The sequence below is a fragment of the Oculina patagonica genome, chromosome 7 (assembly GCF_052425735.1).
Source record: "Oculina patagonica isolate OP01 chromosome 7, crgOcupat, whole genome shotgun sequence".
In the NCBI taxonomy this organism is placed as follows: domain Eukaryota; kingdom Metazoa; phylum Cnidaria; class Anthozoa; order Scleractinia; family Oculinidae; genus Oculina; species Oculina patagonica.
Genome location: NC_135764.1, coordinates 20,434,822 through 20,458,328, shown reverse-complemented (window position 1 = coordinate 20,458,328; position 23,507 = coordinate 20,434,822). Strand labels below are relative to the sequence as shown.

Here is a 23,507-nt window from a genome sequence, read left to right as displayed (position 1 = left end):
TCAAACTGATAAACTTGTGGCCCTCATAAAAATATAACAATGCATGTCAATTTACTATTCAATAGCTGAACAATATTCATGTGAAAAGCTAATCGCTAGCGCCCGGAAATTTATCAACTCAAACTTTACCACCGTCGCTGCATCTAACGAGTTTCTAAATTTGCCAAGCCATAAATAAAATAAATAAAATAATAACAACTTTATTAACGTGTCAAATCTGTAGTAGCTGAGGGGAAAAGTCCCCTCTACTAATTGTGGACACCTAACCTGACTAACTAAAAAACGTAATTAATATATATAAAATAGAAAATATTTATATACAAAAAAAAAAAAAAAAAAAAAAAAAAAAAAAAAAAAACCTAAGTACAAATATATTAAAATTCTGTTTCTTTATCTATATTAAAATATAAAAATTAAAATTATGTTAAAAAGTAAAAATTATGTCATGGCTGCCAGTCATTCTTGACATAGTTTGCATCCCCGACAGTCACTGATATTAGCAGCCAGCGCAGTGAGGTCCCGACCACGTATACCGCATTTGAATTGTTTTAAAGATGGTAAATTTCTTAGTATAGGTGTGAGAGCATTCCAAAGTTTGGGCCCTAGGTATCGAAGAGAGTGTTTGCCAAATGTTACCGAAGAGAATCGGGGTTGAACAAATTCACGATTTCTAAAATTATAAAAGCCACTGTCTAATTGAAAGAGATTACTGAGTCTCTCGGGCAGCAATTTATGTTTAACTTTATACATAAAGATGGCAATGTCCTGTAATCGCCTGTTGTACAACGATGGTATGTCTGCTTTTGTCAGTAGTTTCTCATAGCAAGATTGTTTATCCTTAAATACTGCCCTAAGTCCTCTTTCTTGTACGCGTTCAAGCTTTCTCCTATCGCTAGCCTTGCAGAAGTGCCAGGTGAGGTGACAGTAAGTTAGGTGTGGTAAAATGGCAGCTTTATATAGTTATATGAAGTTGAAAATATAGTTATATGAAGTTGAAAAATGGATTTCAAGCGATGAGATAGTGATTGACGCCGAGGAAAACGTTTTTGAAATCATACTTAGATGGATTGATCACAATAAAAGCGAACGAAGCGTAAAATTCGGCGAACTGTTTCGTCACGTTCGACTGACGACTATATCGCGTGACATTTTACTGAGCGATGTCGTGACCAGTGAGCTTGTGAAACAAAGTTCAGATTGACTGTTGCAGTAAACTGGATTGATCGGTCAACAGATTGTGAAATTCCACGGCCACATTCTCCAAGGAATTCTCTAAAAACAAGTGTTATTGTGATCTCGGATGTTTGTGGCAAAGTCAACACGTGCTTTTATCTTCCGGCAACAGATGAGTGGTACCGTCTGCCAGCGATTGAAGGCAAACCGGAGGTACATCACATTATTTCATGTCGCGGGAAGTTATTCGCTGTAACTGGTGATATCACCAGATCGCAATGCTACGATCCTGATTTGAACCGCTGGTCACCAGCACCGTGGACAAAACTAGATTCAAGCAGTTACCCACAATATGAATTTCAGAAAGTGTTAGTTGTAAAAAACAAAATTTGTTTTATTGCACAAGAATTTGGATCTACTGCTCTGTGGACATACAGCTTTGACTCAAATTCGTTGACGCCGTTGTTTAACTGGGTTAAAAAATCATCTTTCTGTGCCGTGGCTGTAGACAGGTACATATACGTTATCGGTGGAACGACATTTCGTGGTAGTTATTTAGACCCAACCCTCTCGGAATGTACAAGATTCGACACCGAAGCAGACGAATGGCAGAAAATAGCGCCTTTGAACGAGGCGAGGCAGAGCGCTTTTGGTGTCTGTAAAAATGGAAAAATGTTCATTGCTGGAGGTTTTCAGAAAGACGGGCGGGAACTGTTATTACTGAAAACTTGTGAAGTTTACGAACATACTGACAGATGAGTGGCAACTTATAGCCAGCCTGAAACTTGGTCGAGTTGATGGGAGTATGGTGTTGTTCGACGAAACGTTATACGTGCTTGATGGACGCAACAAAACTTACTATGCGTATCCAGTTTATTGTGATGAAGTTGAGTGCTACGACCATGAAAGAGACGAGTGGTACATTAAAGCAATTGTGCCCGTTAGTAAGATGGGAACATTTGGGAACGTTTTCAAAGGTTGTTCATTTCGAGTGTTTAAAGGCGTTCTAAATAATCTAGAGTCCATAGAGCGTGACTAGTAATATCACAGTAAGAGCGAGCGGCTGCTTATCAAGGCTCGCGATCCTTGCGAGTCTGTCCGCCTATGATGGAAACTTCATCAGAATGTAACAGTTATTGTAATACGGCCAGGAAATGTCAAATCGTTTACTTGTGATAATATGTTTTTTTTTTATCTACCTGTGGTAATATATTTTTAAAGCATGTGAAAGTTGATATTGGCACTAAAGGGCTAGGGAAAGGTATTCTATTGCATGAGTGTTCCCGAAAAGGTTTCGAGGACAATTTTAAAATAAAGTTAAGGATCCTCTTGTTTATACATTGCTCAAAGGACAGACGCATCCAAGAACGTTTTCGGTTTTACAACACCAAGGACCTTATAAGTCCCGGGGGGGGGGGGGGGCATATGAAAGGGACGAGGAGGGACGTCTCGCTTAGGGGTGTAAATTTCGGACTTTTGGTCTCGCTTAGGGTGTTCCGGGAAAAAACGCCCAAAACGCCAATATTTTTAGCCAAAATGGTCTCGTTTAGGGTTACACACGAAGAAATATACAAATATAAACTCCATTCTTAGTTTTTTGGTATCTTTTAGGGGTCAAGAAAGGCTTGAGCCACACCCAGATTGGTCTCTTTTAGGGGTTCTTTTCATAATATCCGAGGAGCATCCCCGTCCCTTTAATATGGGAGGTCCCCCGGGTTATAAATACGATGGGTTTAAATTGTTTTTGACAAATGCATTCACTCAAGGCTTGGTATTGCAAGAGTAACTAAAGAAAGTGTGGTAGTTCCAGTTATGGCGTTTAAAATCTAGTTTTCCTAAAATAGTAATTTGGTGTTGATTTGGATTAGAAATGGAAGAATTATTATCACAAGAGGTGGAAAAATATACAGATGGAATTCCCACTATCGCCACGTGATTTTCAACCGAGTCTGCTATGAAATATAATTCCATTCTTCCACATATTTAGGTATTACAAAATATGACAAAGTAACACAAGAAAGCAAGCGCCCGTGTTTAAATGGTATGTAGCACACAGCTCCCACATTCTGAGCAAATTTAAATGTCTGAAAATATTTTGCTATGAATAGCCATAACTTGTTTTTACATAAATTCCATAACCATAAAACAATACCAACTTTACAAATAACTCGTAAACAACACTATATCTAAATTATTGTTCACGAGGTCAACAATGTTCTTGCTGGGGTATAAGGCTGTGAATTAAGAACCCCTCCCAACTTTTGACCTGCAACATCTATTTTTCCTTCTTACCCCATCTCAAGTCAAACGATTTTGTTTTGCACCCAATCACGAATGTAAATCATTTTTTTTATCTCATGGATAACTGAATCATATCGCCTTTTTTTAAGGTTACCGCGAAAAATTAGAAAAAAAACCCAGCGAATTTGAAAACTGATTGAAAGAATGTAATTTTCAAAGATGACTTCTCAAAGAAATTTATCATTCATTCAAAGGATTGAACGTCTAACAACTGACCCGAATTCCTTCGAAATATGTCTCAGAATAATCCACAAGGAGGGTCCTGAAGGGGGGGGGGGGGGGGGGTACAAAATCCCAATTCCCAGGCAATTTTGCCCAAATCCCATTTCCCAGCCTACTTTTTGTCCAAATCCCATCCCCAGTAGTAAAATTCCCAGTGCATGGAAAACCGGGCTTAAGCGTAATATATTTGTTGTTTTGATTGTCCTAAATGTAGTCCACTCCCTGAACCGCTCTCCCTTCGGTGAACCCAGGCACAGGCGTCGTTGAGCGAGTACAGAAATATTGACCTGCATGCGCATTCTCATAAATCTGTCAGCCCCACCCCCTCCCCCCCCCCCCCAAAAAAAAAAAAAAAACTGTGGAGGGGAAGCTGAAGAAACCAAACCATAATCGACAGTACCTTTGGAAACGCACGCACAGATGTTAATTCAAAAATTTAGTACTTGTGGGTTTAATATCTATTCATTACGGCTCTAGACAAAGGTTACGACAATTTTTCTTGCAGATGTCGCGCTAATTTGTTGCGTAGTTGAATTTTTCATTTTAGCGAACTATTTTTACCTTAGCGCACGCGTTACATGTAAGAAACGCCATACGTCTGTGGTTTTTCATTGGTTTGTTTTAAGCATGCACATGCAAGTTATCCTAGACTGTCCCTTCTCGCACCTGGGTCGCAGAAGGAATAGTTCAGAGAATGGAGTATCCAAAATCATGTTCTGCTAGTTATATTATCACCAATGCTGTTGAGAATATAACTTTTCATTTGTTCGTTTGTCTTGTAGAGAATGGTAGAAATTTTCAGTAGCTTTAACTAAAGCTATTAAGTTTTAATCCCTTACTTACCACTACCTTGCAAAACTTACTATCACTTCTTTTAAATATTCCATTTGTGCCCATGCTCAGTCATAGCAGTTCCGCTGAGTAACTTAATCACTTACACGAAAATTGATCGACACTTGATGGACACTCGTGCAGTGTAGTGGTTTTGTTTCAGAGTTAATTTTCAGCGTTTTAACTATTCTATGCCGGACTTTAAGAATATTATAGAGCGTAAAATATGCAGGTTTAGTCATGTACTGACATGCTTCCCATTCCCATTTTTTGTTTCCGAATCCCAGTCCCAGTTACCTAAATCCCATTTTCCCAGTGAAAAAATAGACAAATCCCAGTCAAAATAGGCAAATCCCAGTTCCCATTTTACCCCTTCAGGACCCTCCACAAGCGTCCTGAGGTATCTACCTAGGAAACTATCTTCTAGGTTTCCTCTTTTTTCTTTTCTCTCCCACTCAATCTGCAGTTCTATAGTTCTTTCGGATAATGGAGATATGCTATTGAGTGCAATTAATAAACTGGTGCGCAAGTCAATGACGGATCCAGACCTTCAGCTAAGTGGGGGGGGGGGGGGGGGGGCGATCATCCAGGCCCTAGAATAAGGAAGGGGTCCGCTCTCGAAAATAATACTTCTTGGCCCTTCGGGCCTCTATTTGGTCAAAAAGAAAGTGGAGGCCCGGGTTCCCCGGGATCACTCTTTAAAGCCATCTTTAGGTCCTCTCTAGTCAGAGGAATTCTTTCACATGACATAAATGATTCGCTCATGTGCCGTGCTATCTCATGTGATCTACTGCCTCCTTAGACAGGTAACAGAATTTCAAACAAACTTCAACTTACAGGTGAGTCTCGTTTAATTTTCCAATTCTCACGTAATTTTCTTTCGTAATGAAGTGTGGATCGATGACACGTGTGCAAGTTTGGACAAGCACAAGCTGAACCTAGTCTCAATGCATGCAAACGAGGCCACGGCCAGTCTCATAGATAAATAAAACCAATAAATACTAGGAAGACAAAAACGAGTACGGGCGACCAGAATAGACGTCATTTATTCCAATTTCTTTTAAGAAAGTATTTGAAGCTATTTTTGCTGTTAATAAACTAGAAAACAAAAGTTAAGAGCTTTTTGTGCAAGTAGATGGTCCCATGTTCACACTCTATTGCTCTTAGTTTGTAGTCTTAAGTGCAATTTTCATAACTTTTCTAAAGTTCCGTTTGATTTGTAGAACCAGGTTTTTGTATTCTGTTTAAGGATGGGCTGTTGTTGATTTATATTCGAAGAAAGTTAATGTTTGCCACTGAATTTTGTACTTTCGGTTTAAGCAGGACGTTTCTAAGCCTTCATCAGTTTTTGTTGTTAATTTATGCTTCTCCCAATTTTGGGTATTGAGCTTGAAAGTTTAGGTAACATAAAAAATGTTTTCTTTGTCTGTGAGCTAACTGACTTAAATTTGACTTAATTTTGAACTGACTTGTTCGACAAACCAAACTCCCTATAAGACGGACACCTCTTTAAGTCGGACAACGGACACTTGAGAAGTTTTTTTATTAGTGAAAATATTTCCAAACTTCGTATCGACCTAAAGCAAAGTTAGTCAGCGCCCTAAGGATACGTGTATACCAAGCTTACTAACCAAAAACAATGACGCATTAACGGATTACTTTTCTGCTTACGTGTATGGGTACTAAAGAGGTCGTTTCCTACTTACAGCATTACAGTTTGTAGAAGCTCTGAACTTTTGCTTTAACAAGCTAATACGGTCCTTTTATCATTTTAGTCTTGTTGCAGTTTGCAAAGTGTACAGTAATAAGATTTTATACTAGAAATCGTGAACGTACGTTTGCTTAAACAAGCGATGACATGAAGACGTAATACAATTTGCAACATGTACGTACTGTTCAATTTTTAGAAGCATCGAAACAAAGATTGACATGAGCAAACGAGTCAATTTTCTGATATAATTGATGTTCCAGTTTGTAGCTTTTGTTAAAGTAAGCAACTTTTAACAGACTCAAAACAGACGTGTATTCATTGTGCATAGGTTCAGCTTTATTATCACAGAGTAACTGGGGTCATGTAACCTCGACTCTCTACAAGGCGGTCCTCTCTAAGACGAACAGTTGCTGCCGGTCCCGAAGGTGTCCGTCTTAGAGAGAATTGACTGTATTACTCAGCAATTCTATGATAAAGTTCGATTTAATTGAAGAAATATATTTTAAATGCTTTTTGCGTTTAACTGCAGCCATGTTTTTGAACAAAATTGCATCCAGATATATTTTGTCTAAATTCTGGAATCAGCTACACACTATAGGCACGTTTAAGAAAAATCGATGGAACAGAAATTCCAAAATATTAAGTTTATCTAAATTCAACTCTTACATTCTACTGAATATTATATACTTGAAGCTATTTCATGAAACAAGCAACGAACCCAAATTTAGTTTATTTGCATTCCAAAACAACCAACAACCTTCCGTTTGAATATTAAATTGTTCAGTTAAGGCCTTTTTGGGTAAATGCCAACACGTGAATTCAGGCCAATGTTCACTTGAGGCCCAAAAGTATCGAATAAAAAAATGCTACACGAGCAACTGAAAATGAAGATTTTTGGTCCTTCTGATGAAATGTTACCAAGTAGATTAAGCTCTATGTTGCAATCCAGTTCCACTAACAACCTTCCGTTTGAACCTTAAAAAGTACAGTTTAGGTATTTTTGGGAAAATACCAAAACGTGGTTTTAGGTTAACGTCCACTCCAGGTTCAAAATGATCGAGTAAGAAAGTGCTACATTAGAAACTAAAAAGAAAGATTTTTGGTCCCTGTGATGAAATGTTACCACGCAGTTTAAGCTTTATGTTGCTCTCCAGTTTCACCAAAAACTTTCCGTTGGAAACTTAAAATGTATAGTTTAGGACTTTTGGGACAAATGTCAACAATTGGATTCAGATTAATGTTAACTCCAGAACCAAAAGTATGGAATAAAAACGTGCTACATGAGCAACTGAAAATGAAGATTTTTGGTCCTTGTGATGAAATATCACTACGTGGTTTAAGCTTGATGTTTCACTCCAGTTCCTCCACAAACCTTCCGTTCGAAACTTAAAATGTCTAGATTTGTCCTTTTGGCGAAAATGCCAAGACATGGATTTACTTTAATGTTTACTCCAGGCACAAAAGTATCAAACAAAAAATATACATGGACAACTAAAAATGAAGATTTTTGGTCCTTGTGATGACATTTTTTCCCGTAATTTAAGCTTGATGTTGCACTCCAGTTCCAAAAAAACCTTCCGTTCGAAATTTAAAATGTCAAGATTTGTCTTTTGCTGAAAATGCCAATACGTGGATTTAGGTTAATGTTCACTGCAGGCACAAAATTAGTATCGAATAGGAAAGTGCTACATGAGCAACTGAATATAAAGATTTTTGGTCCTTCTCATGGAATGTCACCAAGTAGATTAAGCTTTATGTTGCACTCCAGTTCCACTAAACACCTTCCGTTTGAAGCTTGAAAAAAGCTTATTTTCACTCCAGATCCAGCAACACCGGCAGTTTGAGACCTTTAATGTTCAGTTCGGTTCTTTTTGGAAAAATTCCATCACGTTGATTCATCTTAATTTTCACTCCAGGTCTAAAAGAATCGAATAAGAAAGTCCTACATGAGCCACTGAAATTAAAACTTATTTTTACTTCAAATCCAGCAAAACCGGCCAGCTTGAGACTTGAAACATAGGGTTTGGATCTTTTTGGAAAAACGCTTATGTGTATTCACTAATTTTCACTCCAGGTCCAATAGAATCGAATAACTTGAGAAAGTTTTATATCGGCCACTGAAAATGACGATTTTGGGCCATTGCGTTGAAATACATATACCACCATGTAGATTAAAGTTTATTTTCACTCCAGTTTCAGCAAAACCGGCTAGTTTAAGTCTTGAAATATACAGTTTGGGTCTTTTTGGAAAAACGCCATGATGTGGATTCATCCTAATTCTTACTTCTTAAAGAATCGAATAAGAAAGTCCTACATGAGCCACTGAAAATGACGATTTTAGGCCCTTGTGTGAAAATAGCACCACGTAGATTAAGCTTATTTTCAATCTGTAGATCCAGCAAAACCAGCCAGTTTGAGACTTGAAATGTACAGTTTGGGTCTTTTTGGAAAAATCTCTTCATCTGGATTCTTCCAAATTTTCACTTCAGGTCCAAAAGGAATAAGGAAATGCTTCATGAGCCACTGAAAAAGACGATTGTAGGCCCTTGTGTTGAAACACCACCACGGATATAAAGCTTATTTTCACTCCAGATCCAGCAAAACCGTCCAGTTTGAAACTTGAAATGTACAGTGTGAGCCTTTCTAGAAAAATGCCATCACATGGATTTATTTTTATTTTTACTACAGGTCAAAAAGAATGGAATAAGAAAGTTTTATATCGGACACTGAAAATGACGATTTTGAGCACTTGTGTTGAAATACCACCATGTAGATTAAAGTTTATTTTCACTCCAGTTCCAGCAAAACCGGCTAGCTATATAGTTTACGAAATGTACAGTTTGGGTCTTTTTGGATTAACACCATCACGTGGATTCATCCTAATTCCTAATTTTCACTCCAAGTCCAAACGAATCGAATAAGAAAGTGCTACATGAGCCACTGAAAAAGACGATTTTAGGCCTTGTGTCGAAATACTACAACGTAGATTAAAGCTTAGTTTTACTCCAGATCAAGCAAAACCGGCCAGTTCGAGACTTTAAATGTACAGTTTGGGTTATTTTGGAAAAAAGCCATCACGTGGATTCAACTTAATTCTCACTCCTGGTCTCAAAGATTCGAATAACAAAGTATTACATGAGCCACTGAAATTGACGATTTTGGGCCCTTGTTTTGAAATACCACCACGTAGATTAAAGCCTTTTTTCACTCCAGATCCAGCAAAACCGGCCAGTTTTAAACTTAAAATGTACAGTTTAGATCGTTTTGGAAAAATCTCTTCATCTGGATTCTTCCAAATTTTCAACTCCAGGTCCAAAAGAATGGAATAAGGAAGTGCTACATGAGCTACTGAAAATGACGATTTTAGGCCCTTGTGTTGAAATACCACCACGTAGATTAAAGCCTTTTTCCCCTCCTGATAGGCAGCAAAACCGGCCAGTTTGAGACTTGAAATGTACAGAGTGGGTCTTTTGGGGAAAATGCTATTACATGGATTTATTTTTATTTACACCCTAGGTAAAAAAGAATCGAATAAGAAAGTTTTATATCGGCCACTGAAAATGACGATTTGGGGCCCTTGTGATGAAATACCACCATGCAGATTAAAGTTTATTTTCACTCCAGTTCCAGCAAAACCGGCTAGTTTAACTCTTGAAATGTACAGTTTGGGTCTTTTTTTATTAACGCAACACCGAGGAAAAAGGGCTAATCGCAGAATGGAATTCATTTTCGGATTGCAAAACCCAGTTTTGTTTGATGCAAGATTTAATATAGATAATTCTATAATAAATAATAAAGATGGTAAACTTTAACTCGGTGATAAATGATAAGAATAAAAAGTTCATTATGTCACGAGCGTGAGACAAAGAAAAATCTGAGACCCCGACGGGAATCGAACCAATGGCCTTCCAGATACCGGTTGGGCGCTCTAACCACTGATCATGAGCTACGAGAGACACGTGTTGAGCTGGGCCATTTACTTGGTAATTTGCATGATCTGTTCCAGTTTTGGAGGTAAAACCTTCTCAAATAAGCAACACAAAGAGGAAGCTCTGAATTGTCAATTTGTTGGTCATCTCTTATTAAAGTTAATTAGAATAAGAAGAAATCCAAGGTTACAAGACAAAGTATTTGTTTCTGTACGCTTTAAATGTCATTTTTCTCTCTACAACAAGAGTCTGGTTCTTAACCTAAAAATTAATAGTTTACTATATTTTGCTTGGCAAAAGAAGGAAGCAGTAAAGCGTTGATGTTTTGAGTTTTCTTTTCTTTTATCTTTTGCTCTTTTCATGTCGTGTGGGTGTAAATTTCAGTTATTGCGGATTTAACATTTTGATTCGGCTTCGGTGGAAAAACATTTTTTGCCAATAAAAGATCACCCGGAAACCTTCGTATGAACCTATGTTAAGTGCTATGTGACAGTTGTGATGTGCGCAATATAAAAACCATCATCTATCCAATTGATGTAGTTCTATCAACTCATTATTTTCTTTCATTTTTAATTAGAACGCGATCGGTTAAGTTCCAAATGTCAACTGGGTCAAAAAGGCATCGATAAAATAATAACTGTTCCTTTATTTCAAGTCAATCAAATTCCACAAATTCACAGAAAAAAGCAGATGGGGTTGTTAACTTATAATGCGCACGCGCTGTATATCAAAATTACCCAATATGGACCAAACACGGTAGTTTATTAAATTTTCTCACATTTTTGTTTTTTTAACAACTTTAGCGAAAAACAAAATTTCAATTTGTCGACCACATCCTCAGCAAACTCTTGAAGAAAGGCCGGAAAACTCATGTCGACTCTTACTCCGCGTTGTCCGTTCCTAAGCATAACTCTTAGCATTTAGCAAATGCATTTCTAATAGCGCGTGAACTTTTTAAAAACAAACAATCATCTAAAGTTTTGTCGGTCGATCTGGCTCCACTGCTTATTCGCTGAAATGTTCCTCAGTTGTGTCTTGGAAATATATTTCGTCGCAGTATGTCCATGATAGCGTATCGAATGTGTCTCATCTTCCAACAGTAAATGACAGGGTTCAAAGATGAGTTTAGTAACAAGAGAGTCGCCGCACAAATGGAAAAAGCTTTTACACCAGTACTTAACGCAGAGATCTTAACAACCAAAAAAAACCTTGTACAGATATGTGGCAAATAACAGAGCACGAACACGAGATATACATAAAATGTACCGAGAGCGGACTTTCTTAGCCTTGCAAAATTTGTCATTTCGTCACTCTCTGCTACTTGTTGTACTTGCAAGGCATGAATTTGATTTCTGTGGCGTCGTACGGCTAAATATATCTTGCAATAAAGTACCGCTGAGAGGGCAAAGGAAACTATCACAATAATGGCAATAAACGCGTAAGTAACATTCCTTGAGCCAAGCCACCGGAATAACGAAAGAGATAGACTGAACACCCATATTGAGATCACCACAGCAACAACACGCTTGTGAGTCACGAGTTCTTTGTATCTTAAAGGAAGATGAATTGCCAAGAATCTGTCTACACTTAAAGACATGACTCCGAGAAACGAAGGAACAGCAAATAGGTACGAGATAATAAGATGCGCGGTGCATGTAGAGCCAGTTAAATCGTTTCCCCGTGCCCAACTGACCAACAGCCCAAAATACAGAGGTTCGACAAGTAATCCAACACCAAGATCAGAAACAGCAAGATTCAGAAGCAATGTTTTTAGAGGCTTTGGCACCGATGAAGTTCTTCTTAGCGCCTGGATTGTGACGCAGTTGAACACGATGGCGGTAATGGCCAGCAAAGCGTTCAATACACAATTAGCAATGTACCATGAATGTAAGTCTTTAGCTTCAGTATCCGCTGGATAGATTAACGGCAGGGTTTCCTTACAGATAGGATTGTTCATGATCTTGTGTGTTTTCAGCAGCACGGTGTTTTTCTAAAGTTCACTGTTCTCTTTGAGCTCTTGAACAATCTGGCGCCGAAAGATGTATCTTCGAAAATGGTAAATTCGATAAAATGTTTTCTTACACTTCTAAAAAGTGATCTTATCTCTATTAAACAATCATTTGTGAAGGAAAATATTTCGAAAGCTTCGTTCCAATTCCAGTGCCATTTGCACTCAATACGCGTTTCAGCAATCAAGAATTTCTCTTGATCTCTGCTTGTTTTCTTTTTTAATTAACGTTTAATTTATCGTAATTTGCACAAAACTGCCGTTATCAGTCAAAAAATTTATTTTTAGATGCTTCAACTTGTTATGTTTCCGCCTTAAACCTTATTTTGCCTGACACAGGAAGAGTGCAGAAAAGCGTTGAAAGGTGTCTGTTTTTGCTGTTTTCCTTTAATTTTGTGCGGGCGTAAATTTCACATATAAAAATATCAGACATGTTAGAAGTAAAGCGTTCGAATCAAATCCAATGTGCAAATGTTTTTTTGCACTAAGTAAGCACCTGCAAACTTTCGTCATATAAATGCAGATCGACTTTTAATTTTCTTCCTATTTAGATTAGAATAAGAAAGTAACGTTTCAGTTGTCAACTGAGTCAAAGAGACATCCGATAAAACAATTCCTTCATTTAAGTCAATCAACAATGCAGGCGGCAATGTCTGCTCACATGCGCAAAAGCTATTAATTTCTAAGAAAACGTTGAGGCCAAATTTCTATCTGGACCAAACAAGCTTGTTCAATAAAGTTTTTATTGTGTCGTTCTTTTACATCTTTACTGATGAGTTAATACATGATACATCTACAATGCTGACATGCCAAATTATGTTCTCAGTTCTGCATGTAATGTAAAGAGCACTTGAACATATATGTACACATTTTGTGAAATTTTCCCTTCGTTATTTTAAAAAAACATTTTACGATTGTTATTTATTTTTAGCACAAGTGCGCGACAAAGTTAAACACATATGTACATGCAATTTTCAAATTGTCGGCAGTGAAAACGGAGAAAACGTTTCCACCTAACAGAACACAGTTTTCTAAAGTACGGCGCATTTTTGTTTTTTTTATTAGCATATTTGCTTAATAAATTCACTAAGGGGACCATAACTTTTTCTCTCACGAAGGTTATTGTTCACATCTGGACATATTAAAATGGGAGAACCAAAGAGACTGTCGTACATCGCTTACGTTAAGGTCTCCATACGCAGTGATGTCATTTTTATGGGCTTATGTAGGACTTTATTATTCGTTTCTTTTGGACCTGGAGTAAAAATAAGGATGAATCCACGTGATGGAATTTTTTCAAAGAGACCCAAACTGTTCATTTTAAGTCTCAAACTGGCCAGTTTTGGTGGATCTGGAGTGAAAATAAGCTTTAATCTACGTTGTTGTATTTTAACACAAGGACCTAAAATCGCCATTTTCAGTGGCTCATGTAGTACTTTTGTATTCGATTCTTTTAAAACTAGAGTGAAATTAGGATGAATCAACGTGATGGCGTTTTTCCAAAAAGAACCAACAGCCTAAAATCGTCATTTTAAGAGGCCCGTATAGCACTTTCTTATTCGATTCTATTGGACCTGGAGTGAAAATTAGGATGAATTCACGTGATGGCATTTTCCAAAAAGATCCAAACTGTTCATTACAAGTCTCAAACTGGCCAGTTTTCCTGGATCTCGAGTGAAAATAAGCTTTAATCTACGTGGTGGCGTTTCAACACTGGGGCCCAAAATCGTCATTGTACCCGACTTGTGCGGCATTTACGTTCATCACAAACGTGTTATCTAAAGCTTTGTGTTTTGGTATCACAGCTCTGGGTGTAGACAGATTCCTGGCAATCCAACTTCATCTCAGATACCAGGAACTTGTGACTCACTTCGATCATCGTTAAAAAAATGTTAGTTTGTTGTTATGTTTCATTAAGCGTGCACAGCAGTTCCTTACTGTCAACCCATTTCTCCTGGCGCGCGGTATAGTCATGTTGTAAATTTTAGTGGAAAGCGTTTTTTTCGTTTCCTGAAAAACCGGTCTACGCACAGTAAGACGACAGTCACCTTGTCTAACACTACATGGCGCGGTCTTATTTCAAACAAGTGATTTTCTCGCTTTCTATCCTGCGCGTCTTTGAGTTTAATCCCAACTACCTAATATGCTGCAATGAATAAATCTACCTTGATTTGATAAAAGGTGGCTATCGGGCTGTTAAGGAATGTATGGGGTTTCATTTTTTTTGTTTTTTTTGTTTGAGGATACGGAGAATTGTTCGGCTTTCTTCCAATGAAATGTCGCCCTGTCTAATGTAGTGAATGCAATCTTACTTTTTTTTCTCCCTCGCTGTCTCCCCCCCTCGTCTCCCTCCCCCTAGAATTACTTGTGGTTAGTCTAGCCCAGTCTCTAACTCCAACCCCTCTCTTTCATTTGAATTCTAGTTGCGCGCGCTAACTAGTTGAACAGTTGTGATCTATAGCTTTCCATTCTGCTGTCTAAAGGAAGTTTGCCGGAGGACATCATTAAGTCCCGTGAAGGTGAAAGTCTTACGATTTGCAAGTTGTGCGTCGGCTGTTATCGTACCTCAAACCGAGCTTTAGGCGGTTAAACACAGATAACCGGTCGGCTCGTTTTGCCAGGTACAGATAATGTTGAGCTTGCTTTAGACAGCAAAGGTCTTTAGCCACATCAATTAGGACTCGGAACTAGACTATACGGGCTGATTTGAAGGCGGTCATAACGATATTTGGCTTGAACTTTACCGTGGCTAAAGACTTAGTTTTTTACTGTTGAAGTTTGGGGAGCGGGCGTTACGCGCTCGACGACATTCAAATACATCCGGGACATTGTCGGTTATTTCTAAAAGAAACATGTCGGAGTGGATAGCCAAGGAATCGCTTCAAGCGCTGATGTGAGTACATAGTTTTCTTTTTCCCTCAATTTTAGGCGTTCTCCGCCTAGCTAACACTCATAGTTCATAGTTCTCTGTGATTCGCTAGTGGGAGGCGATGCGATCGTGTGCATTTCCGGCCGCGACAATGGAGTTGACAATTGAGATAACACATGCCCGCTTCCTCAGATATTTCGCCTGATTTGCTTAAAGTTGAATCGAATGTCGATGTAGAATGCTTTAGTTCAGTTTATTTGAGACGTGCATGCTTTAAGAACGCTACAGTTCAGCTCTCCGCTGAGTGTTTTCTTATGTCTATCTTGGTATTAATTTTGACTTACATTTCAAGTTGTAAACACTCTTAATTAAATTGATAGAATTCTTGATTTAAACAAAATGCCGTATATGCAGTCTTTTTGGTTAAAAAACACATAAACTAGAGTACCTTACGTTAAACTTGAGCTAAAATTAGCCCTCATTCAGCGTTCGTTACAGAAATAGGGCTTCAGAACTACGGTGTCATGTCAAATTTCGGGAGACACCCTTTATCAAATCAAGTTAGAAATAGACAGCTAATTTACATGTTTGCCAACACATGTACGCATTGCAGACCTGTTTGTTTTGTTTTTCTGCGTTGCACGCCCCCAAGATTAACCTCAGAATATTTATTAACTCGGAAAAGAGTTGTAGTGGGCGAAGTGAATTCACTCCTTCACTCCTTCACTCCATCACTCCTTCACTCGTTTCCTGTTAGACATATGCACGCAATGCGTGCAAGTGTTTTAAGGCCACTAGAGAATTAGACATTTTCTCTGATACCTACATTTCTTGTTAAATTACATAAAATTAACATGCTTAGTCACCAACCGAAATATTGTACTGTCAGTTTTCTTGAAATAATATTATGATATTTATTCAGCTATAAGCCGAGACCGTAAACCTTTGGTTTTTTAGAACCAGTTAGAAAAAAACTAACCCAAAACACACAGCTAAAGATGAATTTATTTCAGAACCATTTGGTGAAAACAAATCGCTCGACTTATAGCCAATAATATTATTATTATTATTGTTTTTCGTTACCTTCAAATAACAAAAAGGAAAAATAAAAAGAAAGAAATCAATTTGCAACAGATGGGAACTCTATCTCTTGGCCTTTCGGTCTGCTCTCGATCAGTATTTGATGACAATCAAAGTGAAGTAAACAGAAGTTTGGAAAGTATAACATCATTTGTATTAGCAAACCTTTATTTGTCAGTTTGTTGTTTTCGATTCTTGTTTCATTATAACTTTTCCGAGTTTAGTGGCTTATAGCCACTTTTAGTTATCGTGTAGGTCGTGTAGCTATGTCGCACTTCGATCACAAAGATTTACTTTTGTAGGAACACAGCTGCCTACTGCCTGGGCATTTCTTTATTGCCAAGTACGATTTGCAACAAGCGCCAACAGCTGAAAGAGTTTCGAAAAATTCGCCCATGTTAAACCAGACGTGAATCGACGCTTATCCTGAAGTGTTTTATGAGGCAAGAAACATGTCTGAAGATCATACAAAACCATGTGATGAAACTTTGGTGGTGAAAGATGGCAAGGAGTTCCAGGCTCACAGAAATTTTCGCGTCTAAAAATTTTTTAGAGTGATTTATTATTCGTTTAGATCAATTGAGATATTGGCTCAGATTTATTGAAAACGTTATATTGCTACCAATAGAGCCAGTCCTTGATATTGTTCAACTAATAATGACACAGCATTTCTTAAATAGGTCATGAGTAACTCAAGTGAAACGCTGATGTTAATAACAGACCTCTTCTCTCCAGTTGTATATTGAAGTCGACATATTCAGTGTGTTGTGCTTCTCAACTGGTACCAAGAACCATGCCTAAAGAACATGTAAATCCATGTGACATAATGTTGGTGGTGAAAGATGGAAAGGAGTTCCAGGCTCACAGAAATGTTCTTTCACAAGCGAGTCCTTTCTTTGAAAAGCTTCTTAGCATCAACATGAAAGAGAATAATGAAGGAGTTATTCGACTGGAGTGGATAACTGAGTCTCGGATGGCAGATATTCTACAGTTTATTTACACTGGCAATATTCAGATTTCTAGTCTTGAGAATGCTGAGAACCTGATCGCAACTGCAGATTATCTTTTTCTTTCAAACCTTAAAACTATCGCCGGGAAATTTCTCGAGCAACATATGACCACTGAGAACTGCATTTCGATTTACTATTCAGTGGCTGAACAGTATTCATGTGAAGAGCTAATCGCTAACACCCGGAAATTCATCAACTCAAACTTTACCGCCGTCGCTGCATCTAACGACTTTTTAAATTTGCCAAGCTATGAAGTTGAAAAATGGATTTCAAGCGATGAAATAGTAATTGACGCCGAGGAAAACGTTTTCCAAAGCATACTTAGATGGATTCATCGCGACAAATCCGAACGAAGCGTAAAATTCGGCGAATTGTTTCGTCACGTTCGACTGACGACTATATCGCGAGACATTTTACTGAGCGATTTCATCACCAATGAACTTGTGAAAGAAAATGACTGCCTCGACAGCGTGACTGTTGCATTAAACTGGATTGATCGGTCAACAGATTGCGACTTTCCACGGCCACATTCTCCAAGGAAAACTCTGGAGACTGGTGTTCTCGTGATCTCGGTCCGCAGACTATTTGAACAACGCTGGCGCCTCAACATGTGTTTTTATCTTCCGGCAACAGATGAGTTGTACCGTTTGCCAGCGATTGAAGGCCAACCAGTGGTACGACACATTGTTTCATGTCGCGGGAAAATATTCGTTGTTACTAGAGATATCGCCACATCCCAATGCTACGACCCAGATTTAAACCGCTGGACACCAGCACCGTGGACAAAACTGGATTCAAATCTGCCATTCACCACACGTGATCTTTCGAAAGTGTTAGTTGTCCAAAAACAAATTTGTTTTATTGTAGAAAAACATGCGTCTACCGCTCTTTCGACATACAGTCTTGACTCAAATTCGTTTACGTCGTTGTCTGACAGGGTTGCAAAATCATTATTCTGTGCCGTGGCTGTAGACAGGTACGTATACTTTATTGGTGGTATTGGTGACCCCCCTGAACCCCTCTCGCAATGTACAAGATTCGACACCGAGACAGACAAATGGCAGAAAATAGCGCCTTTGAACGAAGCGAGGATAAACGCTTTTGGTGTCTGTAAAAATGAACAAATTTTCATTGCTGGAGGGCGGAACTATTCGGAAAAACTATACCTGGAAACCTGTGAAGTTTACAACATACTGACAGATGAGTGGCAACTCATAGCCAGCTTAGAACTTGGTCGGTTTGGAGGAAGTATGGTGTTGGTTGACGAAACGTTATATGTGCTTGGTGGAAACACAATAAAACACTATACGTGTCCAAGCGAATGTTGCAAACGAGTTGAGTGCTACGACCATGAAAGAGACGAGTGGAACAACAAGGAAATTGTTTTCATCAGCAAGTTGATCATGAATAACAGAGATAGGCCTTGGGCTTCTTTAAAAGGTTGTTCAATTCGAGTTTTTAAAGGCGTTCTAAATAACCTAGAGTCCATAGACCGTGACTAGCGATATAACAGTTATTGTAATACCGCCAGAAAATGTTAAATCTTAAATTGCACTGTGGTTATATCTTTTGATATTATACTGGCAGTAAGTGCCAGAAAGACGAATTTTAGAGGGCAACTTTCAATTCCTAAACTTAAAAGTTTAGGAGAACTTCAAGTTCAAATCGAGTGGATCTATTTTGTTATATTGCTGAAAGTACGGTCAACTCCAGGAACTTTCCGTCGGCTTTACCACACCAAGTACGTTACAACTTCGATTTGTTGGTATTATAAGAGCAACTAATGAAAGTATGGGAGTTGTAGTTGCGACGAATAAAACGTGATTAGAAAAGGAATCATATAATATAAAAATATTAACAATCATTTAACAATACCGACTTTACAAATAACATGTAAACAACACTATATCTAAATTCTGATTCACAAATATACACAGCAGTTCCACAATGTTCTTGCTGGGGTATAAGGTTGTGAACTAAGAACCCCAACAAATATAAGTTTTGACCCCAAATATTTTTTTCTGCTAACCCCATCCAGGCGAAACGTTTTTATTTTTCATTCCATGTATGACTAGTGTATCGCAACGGACATCCATTTTCCTACAGCTTCAGCTAACTACCGCGAAAAATATTCAAAGACAATTTCTCAAAGAAGTTTGTAATGCATTGAAGGGTTGAACGACTAAAAACTAACCCCCATTCTTTCAAAATATGTCGCTGAATAATCCGCAAGCGTCTTTAGGTATCTGCCCAGGAAACTATCTTGGTTTCTTCTTAATTCATTACTCTCCACCCACAATGCAGTTCTCTGTGGTTCTTTCTGTTAAGCGAGTTTGCTTGATAAATTGGTGCGGAAGATGAAGAACTATAATGTTAACACCAAAGCCTTATGGTACCTATGTGACCTACAGAATTTTTTCTCCAACAAATCGCCGCCATTAGCATAAAGCTTTATGCATCGATTTCACATTGGGATCACTTTGGATGAGCTGGGTGATTGGTTGACGAAACTCGTGCATTACGCAGCCACCAGTCAATGCAAACATTTTGTCAGTTCGTCCAGCCAATCCGATAGAACAGCCATCGTGACGTGGCCCGCATCATCCTTCCCGCGCTTTCCACCTTCCACCCTTTTAACCGTCAGGTTCTGATTGGTTCGCTGTAAATTTTGCTTTAGTCACGCCTGGCTATGTGATATCCTTAGATCAAAACGCTACTATTCACATTGCCGAAATGTAACAAGAGAACGACGTAAAATAGAAGCATAGACGCCAGTTCAAGGCAGCTCAAAACGCCACATAAATTATTTAAAGAATAAATGTTGGAAACTACATCTTGGACGTTAATGGAATAAAAATTGACGAGGAAATTGTTTAGCAATTCTCTTTTCATTAAGCTCGTTAGATCACTCTTTTACGCCATCTCCTTAGGTCCTCTCCCGGCAGTCAGAGGAACTCTCATGTGACGTTCTTGTGTCCTGAAGAGTGAAACGATGAAGTGTGTGCGAACTTAGAAAAAGCCAGACATAGTCAAGAATACGCGTCAACACCTGATCATAGTAGTCAGTGGCTTCATCAACCACAGCATGCGCATAAGTACAATAACCCAGAATCGGATATATCCCGACGAAACTTTTCAAAGTCTATAGAGCTAAGTTTGTTATACTTTATTCCAACGTTTGGTAATTGGTGGTTTTAACAGGATAGCTCACAGTACAGTGTCACAGTGTAGTGCCAAGTGGTCCGATATACCAGGAATATACACGGTGAAATGGGAAACAAGCGTTTCCCCTTGTCGTGTAGTCACAAGATCTAATGTGCGTTGACCCGGTGATACATGTGTGCTGTTGAAGATTGAATGTGTTCAATAAGTCTATAAACTTTAAAGCCGATCGGTCAGACTTAGACTTGCTCTACCACCAAACCGGAAACGAGAAGCGAACGACTTTTAGAAAGTCTAGGTTAGACTCATCATCCATATATAAGTTAAAATCACTGGTAATCAGTAATTTACAGAAGAAATCTACCAACTGTTGACGAAGAGTAGTAAATTTATTTAGGAAAATGTAACGGTAAGGGCATTTGCCGAGGAATAAGTGATCGGTAAACTACCAAAATTCGAAAGGTAGAATCAGCGGATGATGTAGTCAAAATCAATAAACTCAAAATAACTAAAATGTGTTTCTGGACCTGTCCTGACAAGTTTGAATACAAAATCGTAAAAGCAATGCTCCGAAACTACGTGCTTCTCACTACTAGATGACAGCAACGTCTCAATCAAGGCCATTATGTCAATATGTTTACAAATAGACAAATAGACACTATTAGTCAACGTTTCTGTATGCACTACCACAGATTATCGTTCAATTCCTATATCAAGATTTGTCGAAAATTTAATACGGGCTAACAAGAGATTGACACCGGTCACAGTTTTTAACTGCAATGTACTGACGTATCAATGCCATTATTATGAGGAAGACTTGTTTAACATTGAGGTAAATTTAAACCAGCTTATAATTATGTGCAATAGAGTAAAGATTTAATTTACATATCAGCACACGGATGTACGCATTGCAGTCCTGTTATTTGAAATGTCTGCGCACTTGTTCCATTTGAGTAGGTTTGACTTTTCTTTCTGTGTAGTACGCAGGCGCGCCCCCAGGCATAGTTTACACCCCAGAATATTATTCATAATTTCCCAAAAAGAAATCTATCATGGGTGACAGCACGTAATACAACTGTTAACGCGCTTTAATCTGCAGGAGTATATACTTCTGACGAAAACGAGGGCTACTACACAGCTACCTACTGGATAAGTCAATCATCTTTGTTGCCAAGTGCGATCTGAAACAATCGCTAACAACTGCAAGAGATTTGAAAAATGCTCCCATGTTAAACCAAGCATGAACTGACGCTAAAAAATCAACGGGCTAACTGTTTTATCAGCCAAGGCTATGTCTGAGGATCATCTAAATCCATTTGACATAACTTTGGTTGTTAAAGATGGAAAGGAGTTCCAGGCTCACAGAAATGTTCTTTAAAAAGCGAGTCCTTTCTTTGAAAAGCTTCTCAACACCGACATTAAAGAGAATAATGAAGGAGTTATTCGACTGGAGTGGATAACCGAGTCACAGATGGCAGATATTCTACATTGTATTTACACCGGCAACGTTCAGATTTCTAGTCAGGAGAATGCTGAGAACCTGATCGCAACTGCAGATTATCTCCTCCTTTCAAACCTTAAAACTATCGCCGGGAAGTTTTTCGCACAGCACTTGAACACTGAGAACTGCATTTCAATTTACTATTCAATAGCTAAACTGTATTTATGTGAAGAGCTAATCGCTAGCGCCCGGAAATTTATCAACTCAAACTTTACCGCCGTCGCTGCATCTCTCGAGTTTCTAAATTTGCCAAGCCATGAAGTTGAAAAATGGATTTCAAGCGATGAGATAGTGATTGACGCCGAGGAAAACGTTTATGAATTCATACTTCGATGGATTGATCACAACAAAAGCGAAAGAAGCGTAAAATTCGGCGAACTGTTTCGTCACGTTCGACTGACGACTATATCGCGTGACATTTTACTGAGCGTTGTCGTGACCAATGAGCTTGTGAACGAAAACAAAGACTGCCTCGACAGCGTGACTGCTGCTTTAGAATGGTTTGATCTTCCAACAGGTCACCATGTTCCACGGCCTCATTCTCCAAGAACGACTCTGGAGTTAAGCGTTATGGTGATTACGCTTTATAATCGTAGAGAAAGGGATTTCCGCACCTTTTATCTTCCTTCAACTGATGAGTGGTATCGTTTGCCCGCCCATGCACAGAAACACTGCTTAGTAACACACGTTTTTTCATGCCAAGGCAAAGTATTTGTTGTTACTGGAGATTTGTCCAGATCACAATGCTATGACCCAGATTTGAACCAATGGTCTGCAGCACCGTGGACAACAGCTGCTAACCAAGAATTTATCTCTTATGCAAACGAAAACTTTCTTCAACACGTGCTGGTGGTAAGTAACAAAATATGTTTTATTGTTGAAGATGAAATGGGCATGGCCTCGCTTTGGACATACAATCCTGACGCAAAGTCGATGGTTCCACTGTTTGACTGGGTTAAAAAAATATTTTTTGTGCTGTGGCTGTTGACAGATCCATATATGTTGTCGGTGGAGAATCGTCGGACCCATTGCACCTGTTTCACTCGACTTACCTCTCAGAGTGTGCACGATTTGACACCGAGGGCAAATGGCATGAAATAGCCCCTTTGAACGAAGCAAGGAAAGATGCCTTTGGCGTCTGTCGGAACCAAAAGATTTTCGTTGCTGGAGGAATTGGAGGTTTATATACTTGTGTCAGTAGCTGCGAAGTTTACAACACATTGACAGATGAGTGGAGTTTCATAGCCAGCTTGACAGTTGCTCGAACAATGGGGAATATGGTGATAGTTGACGAAACTCTATACGTGGTCGGTGGATCCTTCGAAAAGAATGTTGAGTGTTATGACGATGTAAGAGATAAGTGGAACAACAAGGCAAACATTCCCGTTAGGCAGATTACTCAAGATAAAGGAAGGTGGAGGAGGAGTAAAGGTTGTTCACTTAGAGTTTTTAAAGGCGTTCTAAGTAATCTGCAGTTCATAGACCAAGACAAGTCAGGGGCGGATACAGGGGGGGTGGATAGGGTGGATATCCACCCCCCATTATTCAGTAAAAAAAATTCGAAATGTCACTTTATTTGAAATAGAAAATAAAGAAAGAAAGAAAAATTAGCTCTCGCTCATGTTTGGTTGTTATTACGCCCCGGTTCACCGTCTGCCGCCACTTAGGGTTAGGGTTAGGGTTAGGCCCTAATGGTCTGTCATCCACTCC

The 23,507-nt window shown here is 38.7% G+C and overlaps 2 protein-coding genes and 2 pseudogenes across 3 annotated transcripts in view; 3 read left to right on the top strand and 1 right to left on the bottom strand.

Annotated features, from left to right (window-relative positions):
* LOC144661565 (kelch-like protein 40) overlaps window positions 1-23,507 on the top strand; it is a 38,668-nt pseudogene that overhangs the window by 547 nt on the left and 14,614 nt on the right. Inside the window, exons 2-3 of the transcript XR_013572304.1 lie at window positions 46-170; window positions 987-2,464. The product of XR_013572304.1 is annotated as a kelch-like protein 40 (transcript). The remainder of the gene's footprint in view (window positions 1-45; window positions 171-986; window positions 2,465-23,507) is intronic.
* Window positions 10,902-12,317, bottom strand: LOC144659513 (alpha-1B adrenergic receptor-like). Its single transcript, XM_078519970.1, has one exon. The coding sequence runs from the start codon at window positions 12,122-12,124 to the stop codon at window positions 11,192-11,194; it is 933 nt and encodes a 310-aa protein (XP_078376096.1). The 5' UTR covers window positions 12,125-12,317; the 3' UTR covers window positions 10,902-11,191.
* On the top strand, window positions 16,424-18,664 carry LOC144661530 (kelch-like protein 11). The gene has a single exon (XM_078522329.1). The coding sequence runs from the start codon at window positions 16,918-16,920 to the stop codon at window positions 18,634-18,636; it is 1,719 nt and encodes a 572-aa protein (XP_078378455.1). The 5' UTR covers window positions 16,424-16,917; the 3' UTR covers window positions 18,637-18,664.
* LOC144661527 (kelch-like protein 40) lies at window positions 21,427-23,450 on the top strand (annotated as a pseudogene).

Coding starts and splice junctions, on each gene's coding strand:
- LOC144659513 (XM_078519970.1), bottom strand. CDS start 12,124: ATGAACAATCCTATCTGTAAGGAAACCCTGCCGTTAATCTATCCAGCG.
- LOC144661530 (XM_078522329.1), top strand. CDS start 16,918: ATGCCTAAAGAACATGTAAATCCATGTGACATAATGTTGGTGGTGAAA.